This window comes from Mus pahari, chromosome 13 (assembly GCF_900095145.1).
Source record: "Mus pahari chromosome 13, PAHARI_EIJ_v1.1, whole genome shotgun sequence".
In the NCBI taxonomy this organism is placed as follows: Eukaryota; Metazoa; Chordata; class Mammalia; order Rodentia; family Muridae; genus Mus; species Mus pahari.
This window is the reverse complement of record NC_034602.1, coordinates 95815306-95831563: the sequence shown is the minus strand read 5'-3', so window position 1 is coordinate 95831563 and position 16258 is coordinate 95815306. Positions and strand designations below refer to the sequence as shown.

The 16258-nt window shown below is 42.5% G+C and overlaps 2 protein-coding genes and 3 non-coding genes across 6 annotated transcripts in view; 1 reads left to right on the top strand and 4 right to left on the bottom strand.

Annotated features, from left to right (window-relative positions):
- The window catches only part of Dipk1a (divergent protein kinase domain 1A), a 66825-nt gene extending 62353 nt beyond the window's left edge, over positions 1-4472 (top strand). The window contains exons 4-5 of the mRNA XM_021210492.1: positions 992-1168; positions 2321-4472. Coding sequence (XP_021066151.1) covers positions 992-1168; positions 2321-3133 — 990 coding nt within the window. The 3' untranslated portion in view covers positions 3134-4472. The remainder of the gene's footprint in view (positions 1-991; positions 1169-2320) is intronic.
- Positions 4462-11807, bottom strand: Rpl5 (ribosomal protein L5). 2 transcript variants are annotated; one of them, XM_021210495.2, is made up of 8 exons: positions 11720-11807; positions 10432-10501; positions 10231-10346; positions 8990-9124; positions 8497-8699; positions 7484-7661; positions 5215-5303; positions 4462-4617 (listed from the first exon to the last, which is right to left on the bottom strand). In XM_021210495.2, exons 1-8 carry the CDS (start codon positions 11720-11722, stop codon positions 4518-4520), a joined length of 894 nt encoding a protein of 297 aa, XP_021066154.1. In that variant the 5' UTR covers positions 11723-11807; the 3' UTR covers positions 4462-4517. The 2 variants fall into 2 exon arrangements, with proteins under 2 accessions (XP_021066154.1, XP_029401023.1); XM_029545163.1 differs by having other exon boundaries at positions 5215-5300.
- Positions 5016-5147, bottom strand: LOC115065237. The gene has a single exon (XR_003845034.1). It is a non-coding gene; the product is annotated as a small nucleolar RNA SNORA66 (small nucleolar RNA).
- LOC115065238 lies at positions 7077-7207 on the bottom strand. The gene has a single exon (XR_003845035.1). It is a non-coding gene; the product is annotated as a small nucleolar RNA SNORA66 (small nucleolar RNA).
- On the bottom strand, positions 7728-7821 carry LOC115065338. The gene has a single exon (XR_003845114.1). It is a non-coding gene; the product is annotated as a small nucleolar RNA SNORD21 (small nucleolar RNA).
- Positions 11808-16258: the final 4451 nt, after the last annotated feature.

The following is a 16258-nucleotide window of genomic DNA, read 5'->3' as shown; positions in this document are numbered from 1 at the left end:
GCGGATTTCTGAGTTTGAGGCCAGCCTGGTCTAGCAAGTGAGTTCCAGGACAGCCAGAGCTATACAGAGAAACCCTGTCTCAAAAAACCAAAAAAAAAACAAAAACAAAAAAAAAAAAAACCAAAAAAGCAAAACTGTGTTGAGAGCCCGGTAGTGGTGGCGCATTTAATCCCAGCACTTGGGAGGCAGAGGCAGGCGGATTTCTGAGTTCAAGTCCAGCCTGGCCTAAGTTCCAGGACAGTCAGGGCTATACAGAGAAACCCTGCCTTGAAAAACAGAAAAACAAAACAAAACAAAAAAAACAACCAAAAACAAAACAAAAAAACTGTATTTAGGTATGCATTATGTTCATCTTTTTTTCTAATTATTTATTTTATGTATATGAGTACACTGTTGCTGTCTTCAGACATATCAGAAGAGGGCATCGGATATCATTATAGATGGTTGTGAACCACCATGTGGTTGCTGGGAATTAAACTCAGGAAGAGAAGTCAGTGCTTTTTTTTTTTTTTTTTTTTAAAGATTTATTTATTATATGTAAGTACACTGTAGCTGTCTTCAGACACTCCAGAAGAGGGCGTCAGATCTTGTTATGGATGGTTATGAACCACCATGTGGTTGCTGGGTGCTCTTACCCACTGAGCCATCTCACCAGCCCCGAGAAGTCAGTGCTCTTAACCACTAAGCCATCTCTCAACCCTATGTTCATCTTTTAAAAGTCATTTAAGGAAAAATACTTTGAAAATACTTCAGATTTGCATTCAGAAATAAAGTCAGGGGCTGAGTATGCTAGTGTATACCCAGAAGGTTAAGGCAGGAAGATTTGAGTACGGACTACACAATGGACTGTCTCAAAAATGTAAAAATAAAGTCACAGATCTAGCTGAGAGGTCCAGTGCTTATGTTTTGTAGAGGACCTGAAAAATTCCACTGTGTGCTTTGTGCAGCCTCCTTTCATATGATGCATAACTTATCACTTTTCTTCACAAAGATGTATTTAGGAGTTTGGGATAATCTACCAGGTGTTGTGAAGTGTCAAATGGAACAAGCTCTTCATCTTGATTTTGGAACTGAACTGGAGCCAAGAAAAGAAATAGTGCTATTTGATAAACCAACCAGGGGAACTACTGTACAGAAATTCAAAGAAATGGTGTACAGTCTCTTTAAGGTGAGTGTATCTAATATTACATCTCCAAATGAAGCTTCGTCCTTACAGAGGGACTGGCAGAACCTCATATTGTTGACATTCTTTTACTTCCATCAGAGACTCTATCTGGAAGAAATGATTCAGGGAAAGCGAAAAATTGGAGGATATTAAGCTTTTTTATTTAAAATAGCTATTAATAAAATTGAGGGGTATTAGATTGCTGTACATTTTGACTGATGCAGAGCCAGGCACAATGCCTTACTGCTGTAATCTCAGGTGCTTCGAAGACCGAAGTTTGAGACCATATAGTGAGTTACAGGCCAGCCTGGATGACAATGTGACATCATGTGCATAAATCAATCAATAGATAAATCTGAAACCAAAATAGTGAAATAAAATGAGTCTACTCTATCTCCCTGGACTCCCATCCATTCCTCTCCTCTTACATGGGGAACAAACCAAGATCACTAAACTTTATCTCTAGCCCATTCTTTTCATTTTTTATTTATTTAACTGATTTTGAAACAGCTGGCTTTGAATTGGTATCCTCTTATCTCAGCCTTCTGAGTAGCCAGGATTAATTACAGGTGTGCACCATTACATTGGACTTGAAATTTAAATTCCATTGTGGTGCACACCTATAATCCCAGGTCTTCAAAAGCAGAAGCAAGAGAATCAGGAGTTTGGTTTAGTCTCTTTGGGCTACATTTGACCAAAAGAAAGAACACTTAAACACACAAAAACAAAAATAGTACTAGAATAATTTACTTTTTATTCTAGGAAAATGGCTGAGAAAATTCACTTGCCACTCAAGTGCATTAACTACAATTTCATTTCCAGAACCCGCATGGTAGAAAGAGGGACTTCTACTATGTAACTTGATTTCTACAAGTTGTCCAACACCCACCTACACCGCTGATCATAGTACACCATGTGCACACAGACATTCTTAATGTTTTTCTATTAAAAAAAAAGTTTTTATTCAGTGGCAAGGCACTGCTAGCACTGTGGTGTGACCTAGAACTAATTCTTTTACAGATGCTTTTTGTTTTCTTTTGGACTAGAAGTTAAATTCAGGACCCTCACACATAGAACTCTAGACTTGGATTTACTTGGCCTTGAATCCTAATTCTAGTTTCCTCTGTGTAACTCAACAAATTCTTATCTTGACAGGCAAAATTAGGTGATCAAGGAAACCTCTCTGAATTGGTTAACCTCATCTTGACAGTGGCTGATGGAGACAGAGATGGCCAGGTCTCCCTAGGAGAAGCCAAGTCAGCATGGGCACTTCTTCAGTTGAACGAGTTTCTCCTGATGGTGATACTTCAAGATAAAGAACATACCCCCAAACTAATGGGATTCTGTGGTGATCTCTACGTGATGGAAAGTGTTGAATATACCTCTCTGTATGGAATAAGTCTTCCATGGGTTATGGAACTTTTTATTCCATCTGGGTTCAGAAGGAGCATGGATCAGTTGTTCACACCATCGTGGCCCAGAAAGGCCAAGATAGCCATAGGACTTCTAGAATTTGTAGAGGATGTTTTCCATGGCCCCTATGGAAACTTTCTCATGTGTGACACCAGTGCCAAAAACCTAGGATATAATGAGAAGTATGACTTGAAAATGGTGGATATGAGAAAAATTGTGCCAGAGACAAACCTAAAGGAACTTATTAAGGACCGCCACTGTGAGTCTGACCTGGACTGTGTCTACGGTACAGACTGTAGAACTAGCTGTGACCTGAGCACAATGAAGTGCACTTCAGAAGTAATACAACCAAACTTGGCAAAAGCCTGTCAGTTACTCAAAGACTACCTACTGCATGGTGCTCCCAGTGAAATTCGGGAAGAATTAGAAAAGCAGCTTTATTCTTGTATTGCTCTCAAAGTCACAGCAAATCAAATGGAAATGGAACATTCTTTGATATTAAATAACCTAAAAACGTTATTGTGGAAGAAAATTTCCTACACAAATGACTCTTAGTTCATTTGGACTACTGCCATAATTGAGAATCTACGTATGATTTTGAGCATTTAAAAGAATGGCTTCTGCCCCCCAGGCCTATGGAGTCATCATCTTAAATGCATGTTATGGCAGGTGTAGGGCCAAGAGATGTCCAAAACTCATCCCTGCCCTTTTACAAGTTCACTGTTAACTATTTTGACTTAAAAAAAAAAAAAATTAATGCTGTGAAAATCCTCATTCCATAAACAGTGAGTGTTCTGTAGATGTTAGCCAATCCAATTGCTGGACATTGTTTGCATTGAAGCTGCTGTTTAAACAAAGAAATTTATACATGAATTTACTAATGTTTTAGCATGGTAAAACTTTGCACATTAACACAAATTAAGAATGCCACAGGTAAAACTCAAATGACTCATTTATTAAAAAGCTCAGTTAATATAGCATGATTTACTGTATACTTACACATTTTAACTTCAGATGGAGTCAACCATGGAATGGCTTTTAGCTTCAGCATATATTCTACATGCTGAAGTTAGCATGCAGTTATCACTGTGACTGAAATTCATTATCTTGAAGCTCTGATAGGTTCATCTTAGTATCATCCAGGCAATATACATCATCTTTGCTGGGGATGTAGATAAGCAGTTAACTGTTTTCCTGATGTATGTTATGTAGCCCCAGTACCACAGAGCCTGACACTGAGGAAAAGGTGATAAAGATGCATACTACCTCAGCTGAGTCAAGACTGGAATAAGTCGGGAAGACAATTCTTGCTCCTTCTGGGATGAAGGGCTATTTCTTAAGAGGCATAAGCACCTAATGCTTTCCCACATGAACCTGATATTCAAGGTTTAATATTTGACCTTTCCAAGTTATTTTCCTATGCATTCACGTCTGGCATGTATCATAAAAATGAAACGCCCTAGGCCCCCCCTTTCTCCGCAAACCAAATCTCACCACTGTTCTCAAATCTTTAAAGCCATGGATTAGCACCAGTTGCTCACTTCCAAGACTGATCTTGAGATACTTTCTTCCCACCATCTGATTGTAATAAATGTCCTGATGATCATGCTGCTAATTACCAGATCTGAAAATCTGAAAAACAAGGACTCCTTCCAGGAAGACTAGAAACCCAAGAAACACTCATGAGCTTTGCAGGAACCCATGTAAGCTGGCTTTTCCTGGAAAAAAAGACTCTCAGCTAGGTATGGTAATACTTGCCCTTAATCCCACCAGAGGCAGGTCATGGTGCAACAGAAAAGGTAAAATAAACTCTTTACTCCTTTGCTTTTGTAATTTCACACTATTTCATATAGTCTCATTAATAACAGCTTAACACAGAAAAAGCTGCTTGATCAATATGTTTATTGTCTTTATGAAAAAATCTTCATAGAAAACTGCTTTAGCTTTCAGCAGCCCTTTCCTGAGCTCTGAGGAAGCTTGCCTTCTTTTGAGCAACCCGGTCTTTCTTCTGGGCAAGAGACATTTTGGGACGATTCCACCTACAAAACAAAGTAAGGAATAAGACAGGAATCTCTCTCAAGTTCAACTGAAAAAAAAAAAAAAAAAAAGACAAAACCTTTTTAATTGGATAGAGGTTGAAAAATCTCCTTATCTGAAGATATATGTGTGTATATATATATATATATATATGTTTTCCTATATATCCTTTAGTTGGCTTTGAACTTGTGGCAATTCAACCTAAGTACCTACATTAAGTTCTAATCCCGGTGCAACAGCTATATTCTTATTGTTTACGCCATCAAACTCAAGTCTATCTCAGCATGATGGATCACACTATAAGCCCAGTATTCACATTGTCAGGTAGAGGCAGAAATGTAATGAATTCAGGCAGGCTAAGAAAGGTTCCTCTATAGGTAGCTAAAAAGAAACCATGCAGGACTGTACTGTGACAGAATGGGCACCTCAGTAGCTTCTGAGGTTGGTACATTGCTGTCACCACAATTACTCTAGCAAACCTGGTTCCCTTAGCTGCTGCCACATTATGCAGAGCTAGTGATCGAGTTTGCTCAAGTGCACAGAAATCTGACCAGCAAGATGCAGCGGGTTTCTTTCCTAGAGAATGGTAAACCACACACCTCTTCTTCTTCACTTCTCTCTTGGGCTTCTTCTCATAGACTGGATTCTCTCGGATAGCAGCATGAGCCTTCTTATACATCTCCTCCATCTGGAAGAAAGTAGAGCAAACAGTATTTGCCTTCATTTCACGTGCCCTACAGGTACAGCGCCGTCTGCGTTCAGTTCTCAAAGGACCCTAACTAAGCCAGTATTACCTCCTTATATCCCCAAGTGTAGCCCACCCTTTTCTTACATCTCACTGTTTAGGATGAATACCTGCATGCTTTCCCGAGGACCACAAACCCATTTTTGTACAACTACACCATACTCTATAGTCTACTGCCTGACCTAAATTCTTTCAAGAGAAGGTGCACACCTAAAAGATGTGAACTATACAGGGATAAAGACACACCAACAAGTGAGAGCAAGGGCATGAGAGGGGCTTACCCCACCAAACTAGGTAACAGCAATTTCTTTTATCACCCCATATATCCAAGATTTACATTCCCTCTTATGTGACAGGCCTTTTAAAGCAATTCTCAGCACCGGAGACATACTATACCCTTGCTAATTTTAGTATGTGGCAGCTATCTGATTAGATTTTGTTACTGGAATCTTTGATTCTCAAGTTTGTTTTAAAAAATTAAATTCAAGGCTGTAATCCCCTGAAGTGTAATAGGTGCTCAAGAACAAGAATGCTAAATAAAGCCAGGCATGGTGGTGCACACCTTTAATCCCAGCACTTGGGAGGCAGAGGCAGGCAGATTTCTGAGTTTGAGGACAGCCTGGTCTACAAAGTGAGTTCCAGGACAGCCAGTGCTATGCAGACAAACCCTGTCTCGAAAAACAAACAAAAAAACAGGAATGCCCAAGAGGTTGATTCCCTGCAAGCTCTTATTAAAGTGACTGGGACTGTAATCCAGTTTTCTAAACTAATTCATTTCAACATGGAGGAGGTGGAAGAGAGGAATTAATTCAGAAACATCTACTGCACTGCAGAACCCAACTATTTCAATCCCCTCCTAACCCTAAGAGACAAGGCCCGGGAAGTGCACTCACTCAAGCCTGTAATCCCAGTACTCAGGAAGACAGAATGTTCTTCATCCCTCTATCATACAGCCTGAAAACTGCAAGTCAAACCACCCAGTTCTTTCAAACAGCTTCACATTAAGTCTGCAGGAGATTTCAGCAGCTACCCAGAACACTCCAGATAAAATGAACTACAGGATGGAAGCTCAGAGGCCGAGCAGAGGCTTCACTCCACAGAAAACCCTGAGCCTCAAGCTCTGAGCAAGCACAGCAGGAGGAGGTCAGTATAAGACCCAGAAAGAAAAGTGAAGTGTACACAGCCTGAAGTAAAACCACTGTTCATGGCTTCCTTTCATAAAGGCTCAAACTGAGTTTAGTGTAAGATTATGTCCAGAACAAAGCACAGTCCACAGAGAGTGCTTTCCACCCTATACTTCAGAGAGGAAACTCTAGAGCGGATAGATTCCAGTATCAAACTCAATTACTTCCTCCACCCCTACTCCTTACAAACAACTGGTAGAGCCCCAGAGGATTTCAATAAACTCTAAAACCACAGTAGGGCATGGTAACTCACGCCTTTAAGTCAGGACTGTGTTAAATTCGATGGTGGCCCTGGTGGAATATCAAGTCCCTAGACAAATCCAGGAGGAGTGAGGCTTGGTTTCCCCAACCTCACCCCCAAAGCTGGGTAGTGGTGGCGCACAACTTTAATCCCAACAGAAGCAGGCGGATCTCTGATTTCCAAGGCCAGCCTGGTCTACAAAGTGAGTTCCAGGACAGCCAGGGCAAAACTTTACTGCACAAATCGAAGTTAAATCTCTTATAAAGTAGCCATTTAAAAAAAAAGAGGGGGGGCTGTACTGTGACAGAATGGGCACCCCTCAGTAGCTTCTGAGGTTGGTACATTGCTGTCACAATTATTCTAGCAAACCTGGTTCCCTTAGCTGCTGCCACATTATGCAGAGCTAGTGATCGAGTTTGCACAGAAATCTGACCAGCAAGATACAGCAGGCAATGCAGGAACCATTCCTACTACACGGAGACTTTAGAAGTCCATGTTTATCAGCATCTAAAACAAATCCTCCTCCTGCCTGACCAATATGCTAACTTCACTCAAAAGCAGTAGCTGCTTAGTAGCCTACCTACATCTACCTACAAAGCCACATCCAACCTTCCATTTTGCAAAATGAAATAAAAAGACTACAACCACTAAAATAAGCAGTTTTTGTAAGTGAATATCATGTTCAGGTAAATTTTTACCATGTCTGGAGTTACGTTGTTCTTGATGTACTGAGAGAACTGTTTCTTGTACGCATCTTCATCTTCCTCCATTAGGTAGCGCATGTATTCGGCCACATTCTGACCCATGATGTGCTTCCGATGTACCTCTGCATTGAACTCCTTGCTTTCAGAGTCATAACCAGGGAATCGTTTGGTACTAAGATGAAAATTTCATGTCAGTATACAGACAAGAAATTACAACACCCAGGAACTCACTTCAGGAGCCGCCTTCAGTCCCGTCTTGAAACAATGATTACATCATATGCAACCAAAGGACCAACTACTAACTGCTCAGTTAGTGTGGTATCATCATTAGCAGCTCATCTCTGAATTGTACAAGATAAAAAAACCCACCATAAACACACTTGCTTTTCACCTTCCTCAAGTCTGCACTGCCCAGGGTGTCCCAAAACTCCTGTGCTGTAGCCACCCTATTGATCCCAAGCATCCAGAGCTAGAGCTTCCTTTCACAGGTTTCCCTGCCCTTTGGCACAGGAGGCAGTTCAAAAGCCATCCCTTAAATACTTACTTCTCAGTGGTAGCTAGAATGAGTTAGTGATTTGTCTAAACCACAATGAGGATGTTCAAAAAGAAATTTATGAAAACTTAAGTTAGTCAATATGCTATCTACAACAAAAATGCATCAACTCTGATGCATGCAACAACTTCATTTCTAATATTCAGCAATCTTAATGACTGAAAAGCTTATAAATCTCAGGCTTTTGTCTCTAAATGTTTTATTCTAGAAGCCCCATTTTCTCCTAACCCAGTAAATGAACTTTGACTGGCAAATGCACAGGGCCAGGGGGTAGTGCTATACAACTTTAATCCTAGCACTCAGGAGACAGGCTGGAAGATCACCCATAGTTCCCTAATACAAGTTCCTTGTACAAGAGTAACGACATAGAACAGGCACTGAATAACTGCTAGTCAATGAGTAACCAGTAGGAAATAGTGGAGTCATGACAGAAATTTTAAATACTATCTATTACCTATGAGGGATAGACAAGCCTCCATCCACAGCTCCCTTCAGGGCCCCAAAAACTTTATTGCCAGTTGTAGTTCGGGCAAGACCTGCATCCAGATAGCAAGTGAAGGCACCAGGCTGACCGTCAATGCTTTCCACATTGTATTCACCTCCATTCACCTCCACTTGGCCTTCATAGATCTTGTCCATGCCAAACCTATTCAGAAGCTATGAACAGAGAAGTCAACATAAACAGTTTCAGTACAGTCAAGCCACTAAATGTACTTCATGTTACAACAATCTAACAATTTGACTCCTACATTTCTTCAGTCTTTATATAGGTACCTGGGTTTTGCTGCCTATCTAAACAACTTGCCTACAATGACCCCAAAATGACAAACAACTGCTTCCCAGACTGACAAAACCATGTTCCCTGCTGATGACTTTGCAAGCCACAAGCAAATAGCTGGTGTTTTTTTGAATCCATAGGCACCTTATTGAAGATATTGTATACATACCCTGCGGGCCAGCAGCAGGCCAGTGCAATAGGCTGCAGCATAATTTGTCAGGCCAACTTTCACACCGTATTTTGGAAGTTCATGTGCATATGCTGCACAGACGATCATATCCCCTTCTATACGGGCATATGCAATCTGCAATGGGAAAAACCAGGTTATTAATTTGTTCTATCAATGCTTCGGTACTTGTCCCACCTACGTGCCTTTTAACAAGCCGTGGGAAGAAGAGACAACTCAAGCAACACTAATCTGTGTGGGCATCAACTACACGGTGGTTTAGGGGAAGGTATGGTTAAGATACACACGGCATGTTAGAACTCAATTATAATAGCTCTTTCTAAATACTGAACGAATTATTTAAGGTGGGTGAGCTGGTGAAATCATAGGTGCCTTTAGAAGTCAACAAACTGGGCAGGGGAATATCTCAGAATAGGGCCTGAGCTCATGGGTATATTGCAAGATTCCAAAAATGTTAAAGTCAAGCAGATTTCTTTCAAGGCTGGCCTGGTCTACAAAGAATAACAGGTCAGCCAGGGTCATACAGTAGAACCCCATCTCAAAAAAGGGCACCTTTAATCCAAGCCCTGGGGAGGCAGAGGCAGGCAGAGCTGTGAATTCAAGGCCAGCCTGGTTAATTAAATAACCCTGTTTCTGTCCCCTCCCTCAAAGTCAAGTCCCACTTTAAGTATCTTTTGAGCTCAATTTAACCACGTCTTAGACACTTCATCCTTAATTATCAGAACATCAGACAACCCCACCTTCAGTTAACAAATTCACAAAAAGCAAGTGCACCCGTCTCCTGACTAGCAAATTGTAAAAGCCCTGAATACAGAGACTGCCATTTTTTTTAAAGGGCTTTCAAAGTGTGTATTTTAAAACATATTTCAAACAGTAAACAGAAATAGCTTGTCATGCTGGGATGACAGGACGAGCCACCTCGCCTGGCAACAAGAGTCCTATCAGCCTATTACCAGCCTTTTAAATCAGTAAAATGGCACACAAGCCCATAAAGTAAGAACCAGGAGTTAGTGCAGGGCAGATGAAGGTAATTGGAAGACTATTCACAAAAACAGACTTTCCAGTCCTTCTCCCAAATTCGATCATGGAAATTAAGCAGTCAGGATTTCCAAACCCGCTCTCCCCAACTGAAATCTACTGACACAGGAAAATTGTCTCTCCCAAAGTTACTAGAAGAGTTGAGGGGACCTGCTCACACTGCTCAAGTCTTGGATGTAACCCACCTGGCAGATGATGTCTCTGTTAGTTACACGAACGATCATCCTGTATTTGGGTGTGTTGTATTTGTTCTTGTCCTGGATCACCAATCGTTTCCGAGCATAGTAGTCAGTTTTACCCTCTGCAAGGGAAAACAAATTTAACCAGGGAATGTTCCACTGCGAAGCCCATTCTCCAGAAGCGAAAACAGGAAAAGCTGTTCATACCTCGCCGCCTCCGGAATCTCACTTGGTACCTTTTAAAGTAGGCCTTATTCTTGACAACTTTCACAAACCCCTTTAAAAAAAAAACAAAACAAAAAAACCACACATTATCAGGGCTTTGCTAATTGTTTCATCCCATGACTTTTTGTCTTTTGAGACAGACTGTCACTATGTAGCCCAAGATGCCCTAGTATTTGGTAGCTTCTGAGCACTGAATTAATAGGTAAGAACCACCTGGGTTTTGGTCTGTATTTTTTTATTTAACCATGTAACAATATCATGCCCAAGCTTCAAAAGCGAATTATTACCAACTGTCAACTTCTATAGCACGTTTCTAAGCTGACAGGAAACAAGAGTCGCTGTAGTGCAGTACTCCTCAACCTTTAATAGGTTAGTTCCTCGTGCTGCGGTGACCCCTCCCCAAACCATAAATCTCATGGCTGCTTCGTAATTGTAGTTTTGTAGTCATTAATTGTAATAAATATATCTGACGGGTGGAGAACCAGATGGAGAACTGCTGCTGCAGTGATTCTCTTTGCCAAACACACCCAACTAAGCCTCAGAAAACATAAAGATGGCTGAACGGAATAGGGCCCCGACCCAAGCCTCGGGCCGCTCCATCCACAACTGCAGGCTCCTTACTACACTTGCAGGTACAAAGACATTTTCGTATTGCCTTTAAACAATCTTTCATGTCCTGTACCACTGATCGATCCCTACGCCAAACCTCCGGGATGTATCACCTACACCGTAGCCAAGCTGTGCCGACAACGACACACCTCACCGAGCGGCGCTCACTTCCTCCCTGCCCAAAGTGGGCTCCACAGGCAAAGTACGATCTGCAATTACTCCCCGCTAGTGAAGAGCTGCACCCCACCTCTCATGTCCGACCTCAGCAAATCTCTGAAAACGGCCATACTCTCATCAGGAAGAGCCCGGGGCCGCCACATCCCTTCCCGGACGCAGCAGCGCCACGGCCTCCACTGACAGCCACTCCCGGCTTCAGCGCTCCGTGCGAGGCCGAGGGACTCGGGCTTCCGCAGCTCGGCCCGGAGGGAGACGCCTGCGGCCGGCGGCCCGTCTCGGAAGCCGCGTCCCGGGCACCCTCCGCCGCGCCCCTCCCCCGGCTCGCACCCGGCAGCCATTAGGCCACGCTGGAACGGCGGCCGCAGAGCCGGGAATCGGATGCCATCTGCCCCCCGGGTCGCGCGAGTCGCCCCCGAGCGGGCATCCGCGAGAGGAGGGGGCGCCCCGGTGCACGCGCGGGCCTGAGACCCAGATGCCCACTCACCATCCTGCGGAACAGAGACCCGCAACCGCGGCTCCACGCAGACCTGCAGAGTCGGCCGCGCTAGGGGAAAAAAGACCGGAGTCACGTACGCATGCGCAGTATGTAGCACCGCCAGCACGCAAGCGACGTGAGAAAGAGTGGCTGGAGACCTCAAGGTGCGCGGCCTATCGCCCCCTGCCGGTCGGAGGATGAATGTCCGCTTTCTCCTCTCAACAAGCAGGCAGGATGGGCGATGAGAAAGGGAAATAAAGGCTTTTTGCGAGGACTTTTTTTGTTGTTGTTTTTTGGTTTTTTGTTTGTTTGTTTTTTCGAGACAGGGTTTCTTTGTGTAGCCCTGGCTATCCGGGAACTCACTCTGTAGACCAGGCTGGCCTTGAACTCAGAAATCCACCTGCCTCTGCCTCCCAAGTGCTGGGATTAAAGGCGTGCGCCACTACTGCCGGGCGGGAAGACATTTTTAAACACGCGCGCGCGCGCGCGCGCACACACACACACACACACACACACACACACACACACACACACACCACTTATATAATTATTTTCTAAGCAAGACGGGGTAAAAATTAAGTTAAATACATGAATTTGCTTATGCTGAAATCATGCCTTCTCCATGACTTGACTCATTTCTGGAATATGTATCAGAATTCCCAGCACACAGGGCCGCCGGGAAGCTCAGCCTCAGAGCCTCATGTTTGAGTTAGAAGAGTCTCTGCCTTTGCATAGCATCTTGGCATCTGCTTCAAGCATACTTTTGTTTTCTTCTCTTCTCTTTTCTTTTTTTATTAGATATTTTCTTTATTTACATTTCAAATGCTATCCCGAAAGTTCCCTATGCCCCCCCCCGCCCTGCTCCCCTACCCACCCACTCCCACTTCTTGGCCCTGGCATTCCCCTGTACTGCGTCATATAAAGTTTGCAAGACCAAGGGGCCTCTCTTCCCAATGATGGCTGACTCGAGCTCTGGAGTACTGGTTAGTTCATATTGTTGTTCCACCTATAGGGTTGCATACTTTTCATCCTCCAGCACTTTTCAGAGTGCTGGCCTCCAGTAAGTTTTTAGTTACCTGTTACAAGGTGAAAACAAAACAGAACCCACTGCACTCTCCTGTTGCCTTACGCTTCCATTGTCCCCAGAATTCCTGACATTATGAGTGCCACCACCACCGCTACCTCCATCACTCTTAGCTTATATAAGTCCCCTTCCCCAAGAAGTTTCTTTTTAGGGCTGGGTGTGCAACTTAGTACTGCAGCCTCAGTACTTAGAAGTGAAAGGAAGAAGAATCAGAAAGTGCAAGGCTAGCCTAGGCTACCTACTGAATTGGAAGCCAGCCTGGGCTGCAGGATACCCAAAGGAAAAGAAATGCATGCAAACAATTATTTAAACACATGAAAGAACAGTTATAAGGCTGAGAGTTTTAGAAAGTCAATGACAGCCAGGCAGTGGTGGCACACACCTTTAATCCCAGCACCTGGGAGACAGAGGCAGGCAGATTTCTCAGTTTGAGGCCAGCCTGGTCTACAGAGTGAGTTCCAGAACAACCAGGGCTGTACAGAGAAACCCTGTCTCGAAAAAAAATTTTTTCAAGCTTTTACAAATCCAGTACAGAAGTTTAAAAATCGTTAATGACAGTAGAGAGAGATCATTAGACACACAACACTGATTCCTAGTCAGCTTTGGCTGTTCTTGCTCTTCAGTTCTCCAAGAAAAAGCCTCGGGTGACTCTTTTTTTTTTTTTTTTTTTAGGTAGGTTTTTTTGTTTTGTTTTTGTTTTTGTTTTATTTTGGATTTTTTTCTTAGAGGCATTTATTTATATGAGTACACTGTAGCTGTCTCCAGACGCGCGAGAAGAGAGCATCAGATCCCATTACAGATGGTTGTGAGCCACCATGTGTTTTTTGGGAATTGAACTCAGGACCTCTGGAAGACCAGCCGGTGCTCTTAACCGCTGAGCCATCTCTCCAGCCCCCGGTGATTCTTTCTTCTTTACCAGAATAATCTTCTCCATTGCTAAGGAAAACAAGAGTATTTGTTTACAACGGTGGTTCTCAACCTTCCTAATGTTGTGACTCTTTATACAATTCTTCATGTTGTTGTGACCCCCACCACCATAAAATGACTTTTTTGCTACTTCATGACTGTAACTTTGCTACTGTTATGGATTGTAATGTAAATATGATGTTCAGAATATCTGATATACAACCCCTATGAAAGAGTTGTATGTTGAAAACCGCTAATTTACATAGTCCTTCAGTTTTACTGTTCCTAATTTTATTCTGAAAGGCAAATAGACTCAAACCATAATTACCAATTAACTTATCATGCACTATGGTTGCAATTCTTTTTTTTTTTTTTTTTTTTTTGATTTATTTATTTATTATATGTAAGTACACTGTAGCTGTCTTCAGACACTCCAGAAGAGGGCGTCAGATCTTGTTATGGATGGTTATGAGCCACTATGTGGTTGCTGGGATTTGAACTCTGGAGCAGTCGGGTGCTCTTACCCACTGAGCCATCTCACCAGCCCCGATGGTTGCAATTCTTAAACCAGTATATCATCAGCTTTATTCATTAAGAACTCAGGGGAAAAAAAAAAAAAAAAAAAAGGATTGGCTACACCACACCCACTTCACAAAACTTCCACTTCGTTCTATCTGCCGAAGGGTAGCTTCAATCTTAGTTCTGAAAATCACAAATACACACACACACAAAACATATTTATAGTGTATTTGAATATGTATGTATATAATGTTTACATATATATATGCACATTAACTAGTTCATATTATCTTTATATCTCAACTTTTCAAAGGTACTAATAGGAGTTCTCTCCTTTTCTTCTTCTTCTTCTTCTTCTTCTTCTTCTTCTTCTTCTTCTTCTTCTTCTTCTTTTTTTTTTACATTTATTTATTTTGTAAGGGCTATACCTTGTGTGCTACAACAAGCATGGGGAAGTCAGAAGACAACTTGCAAGACACAATTATCTCCTTCCACTATCAGAGTTCTGCTGATCAAAATCAGGTCACGGGGTTGGGGTAGCAAGTGTGTTTATCTGCTGAGCCTTCTCAGCCCTGTCCGTGAGTTGAGACAAGTGTTCAGTATGTAGCTCAGGCTGGCTTCAAATTTACAGTGATGCTTCTGAGTCTACCTGAGTCCTGAGACCACTGGTGTGCATCACCATACCCAAATAAATTGAATTCCTTTTAGAATTCAGATCTCTTTGGGCTTTGAATGCTTGTATTGACATAATTCAGAGCAAGCAGTAGTACACAAGTAGACATCACTAGCTCAAAATTAACTTTCCTGAAAAGACTGATTTGCTCTTTGAGCACCTTTATTGCCTTGCTGTATGTATGAACATGACTGTACCTGGGCTTAAGCTTAATGTGGTGTCTATGTGAAGGTATGTACCCACAAAGGCTATAAGAGTTTATGGGGTGTCTGCCTTTCTCAAGCTTGACTTTATTCTTTTGAGGCAGAGTATCTGATTGAACCTGAACCTGAAACTTAAATTTTTTGGCTGCCCTGGCATCCAGCAAATGCCAGTTGTCTTCTTGTCTCGGCCCACAACAACACTGAGGTTACAGCATGCCTGAGACCATGCCTGGCTTGTTACCTAAGTGCTGGGATTTAAACTCAAATCCTCATTGTTAAGCAGCAAGTATTTCTTAACTCCTAAGCCACCTCCCCAGCCTTGTGTTGCTGAACTTTACTATCCTAGAATATCTCACACCAAGCTTAAATTAACTCTAGCTATTTTAACACAAGGAACAAGAACATGGAGACAAGTTAGAAATGGATGTTTAGGACTAGGCTTACAGCTCATTATAGTACTTGCCTTCCCCCACAACCACCGTCCCCACCACCCCCCTTTTTTGGGGGGAGGGGAACTGGGCTAATACCCAGCAGATGCCAGTTATCTTTCTGTCTGTTCCCCTCCCAGTACTGAGGCTACAGACAGGCTTGAGATCATGCTTGCTTTCAGGTTCAGGTTCAGTAAGACACTCTGCCTCAAAAGAATGAGGTGGAGAGTGACAGAGAAAGACACCCAATACATTCTTACAGCCTTTGTGTGTACACACCCACACATATATGCTACATTTAAGCTTAAACTTTTTAAAGATTTATTTATTGTTATATGTAAGTACACTGTAGCTGTCTTCAGACACACCAGAAGAGGGCGTAATGTCTCATTATGGATGGTTGTGAGCCACCATGTGGTTGCTGGGATTTGAACTCGGGGACCTTTGGAACAGCAGTTAGTGCTCTTAACCGTTGAGCCATCTCACCAGTTCCAAGCTTAAACTTTTTAGCAAGGCAATAAAGGTGTTCAAATAGCAAGTCAGTCTCTCTGAAAAACAAGATTTGAGGACCTAGGTCCCATTGCCAGTAACAAACTAGTCATGGAGGTATATATATATATATCCTCAGAATTTGGGAGTGGAGGCAGGTGGGTCAGAAATTCAAGGAGGAGGCCTCTCTGGCTACATCATTTTCTATCTATCTATCCAGCCTCTGGCCACACGGGAAATTCAAGA

Bases quoted from the DNA above. Each gene is read 5' to 3' on its own strand.
- Rpl5 (XM_021210495.2), bottom strand. The intron at 10,347-10,431 runs GTATGAACAGCT...TTTCCCTTGCAG, and splicing joins GAGATTCCGGAGGCGGCGAG to AGGGTAAAACTGACTACTAT. The intron at 5,304-7,483 runs GTAAAAATTTAC...ACTTTCTTCCAG, and splicing joins ACAACGTAACTCCAGACATG to ATGGAGGAGATGTATAAGAA.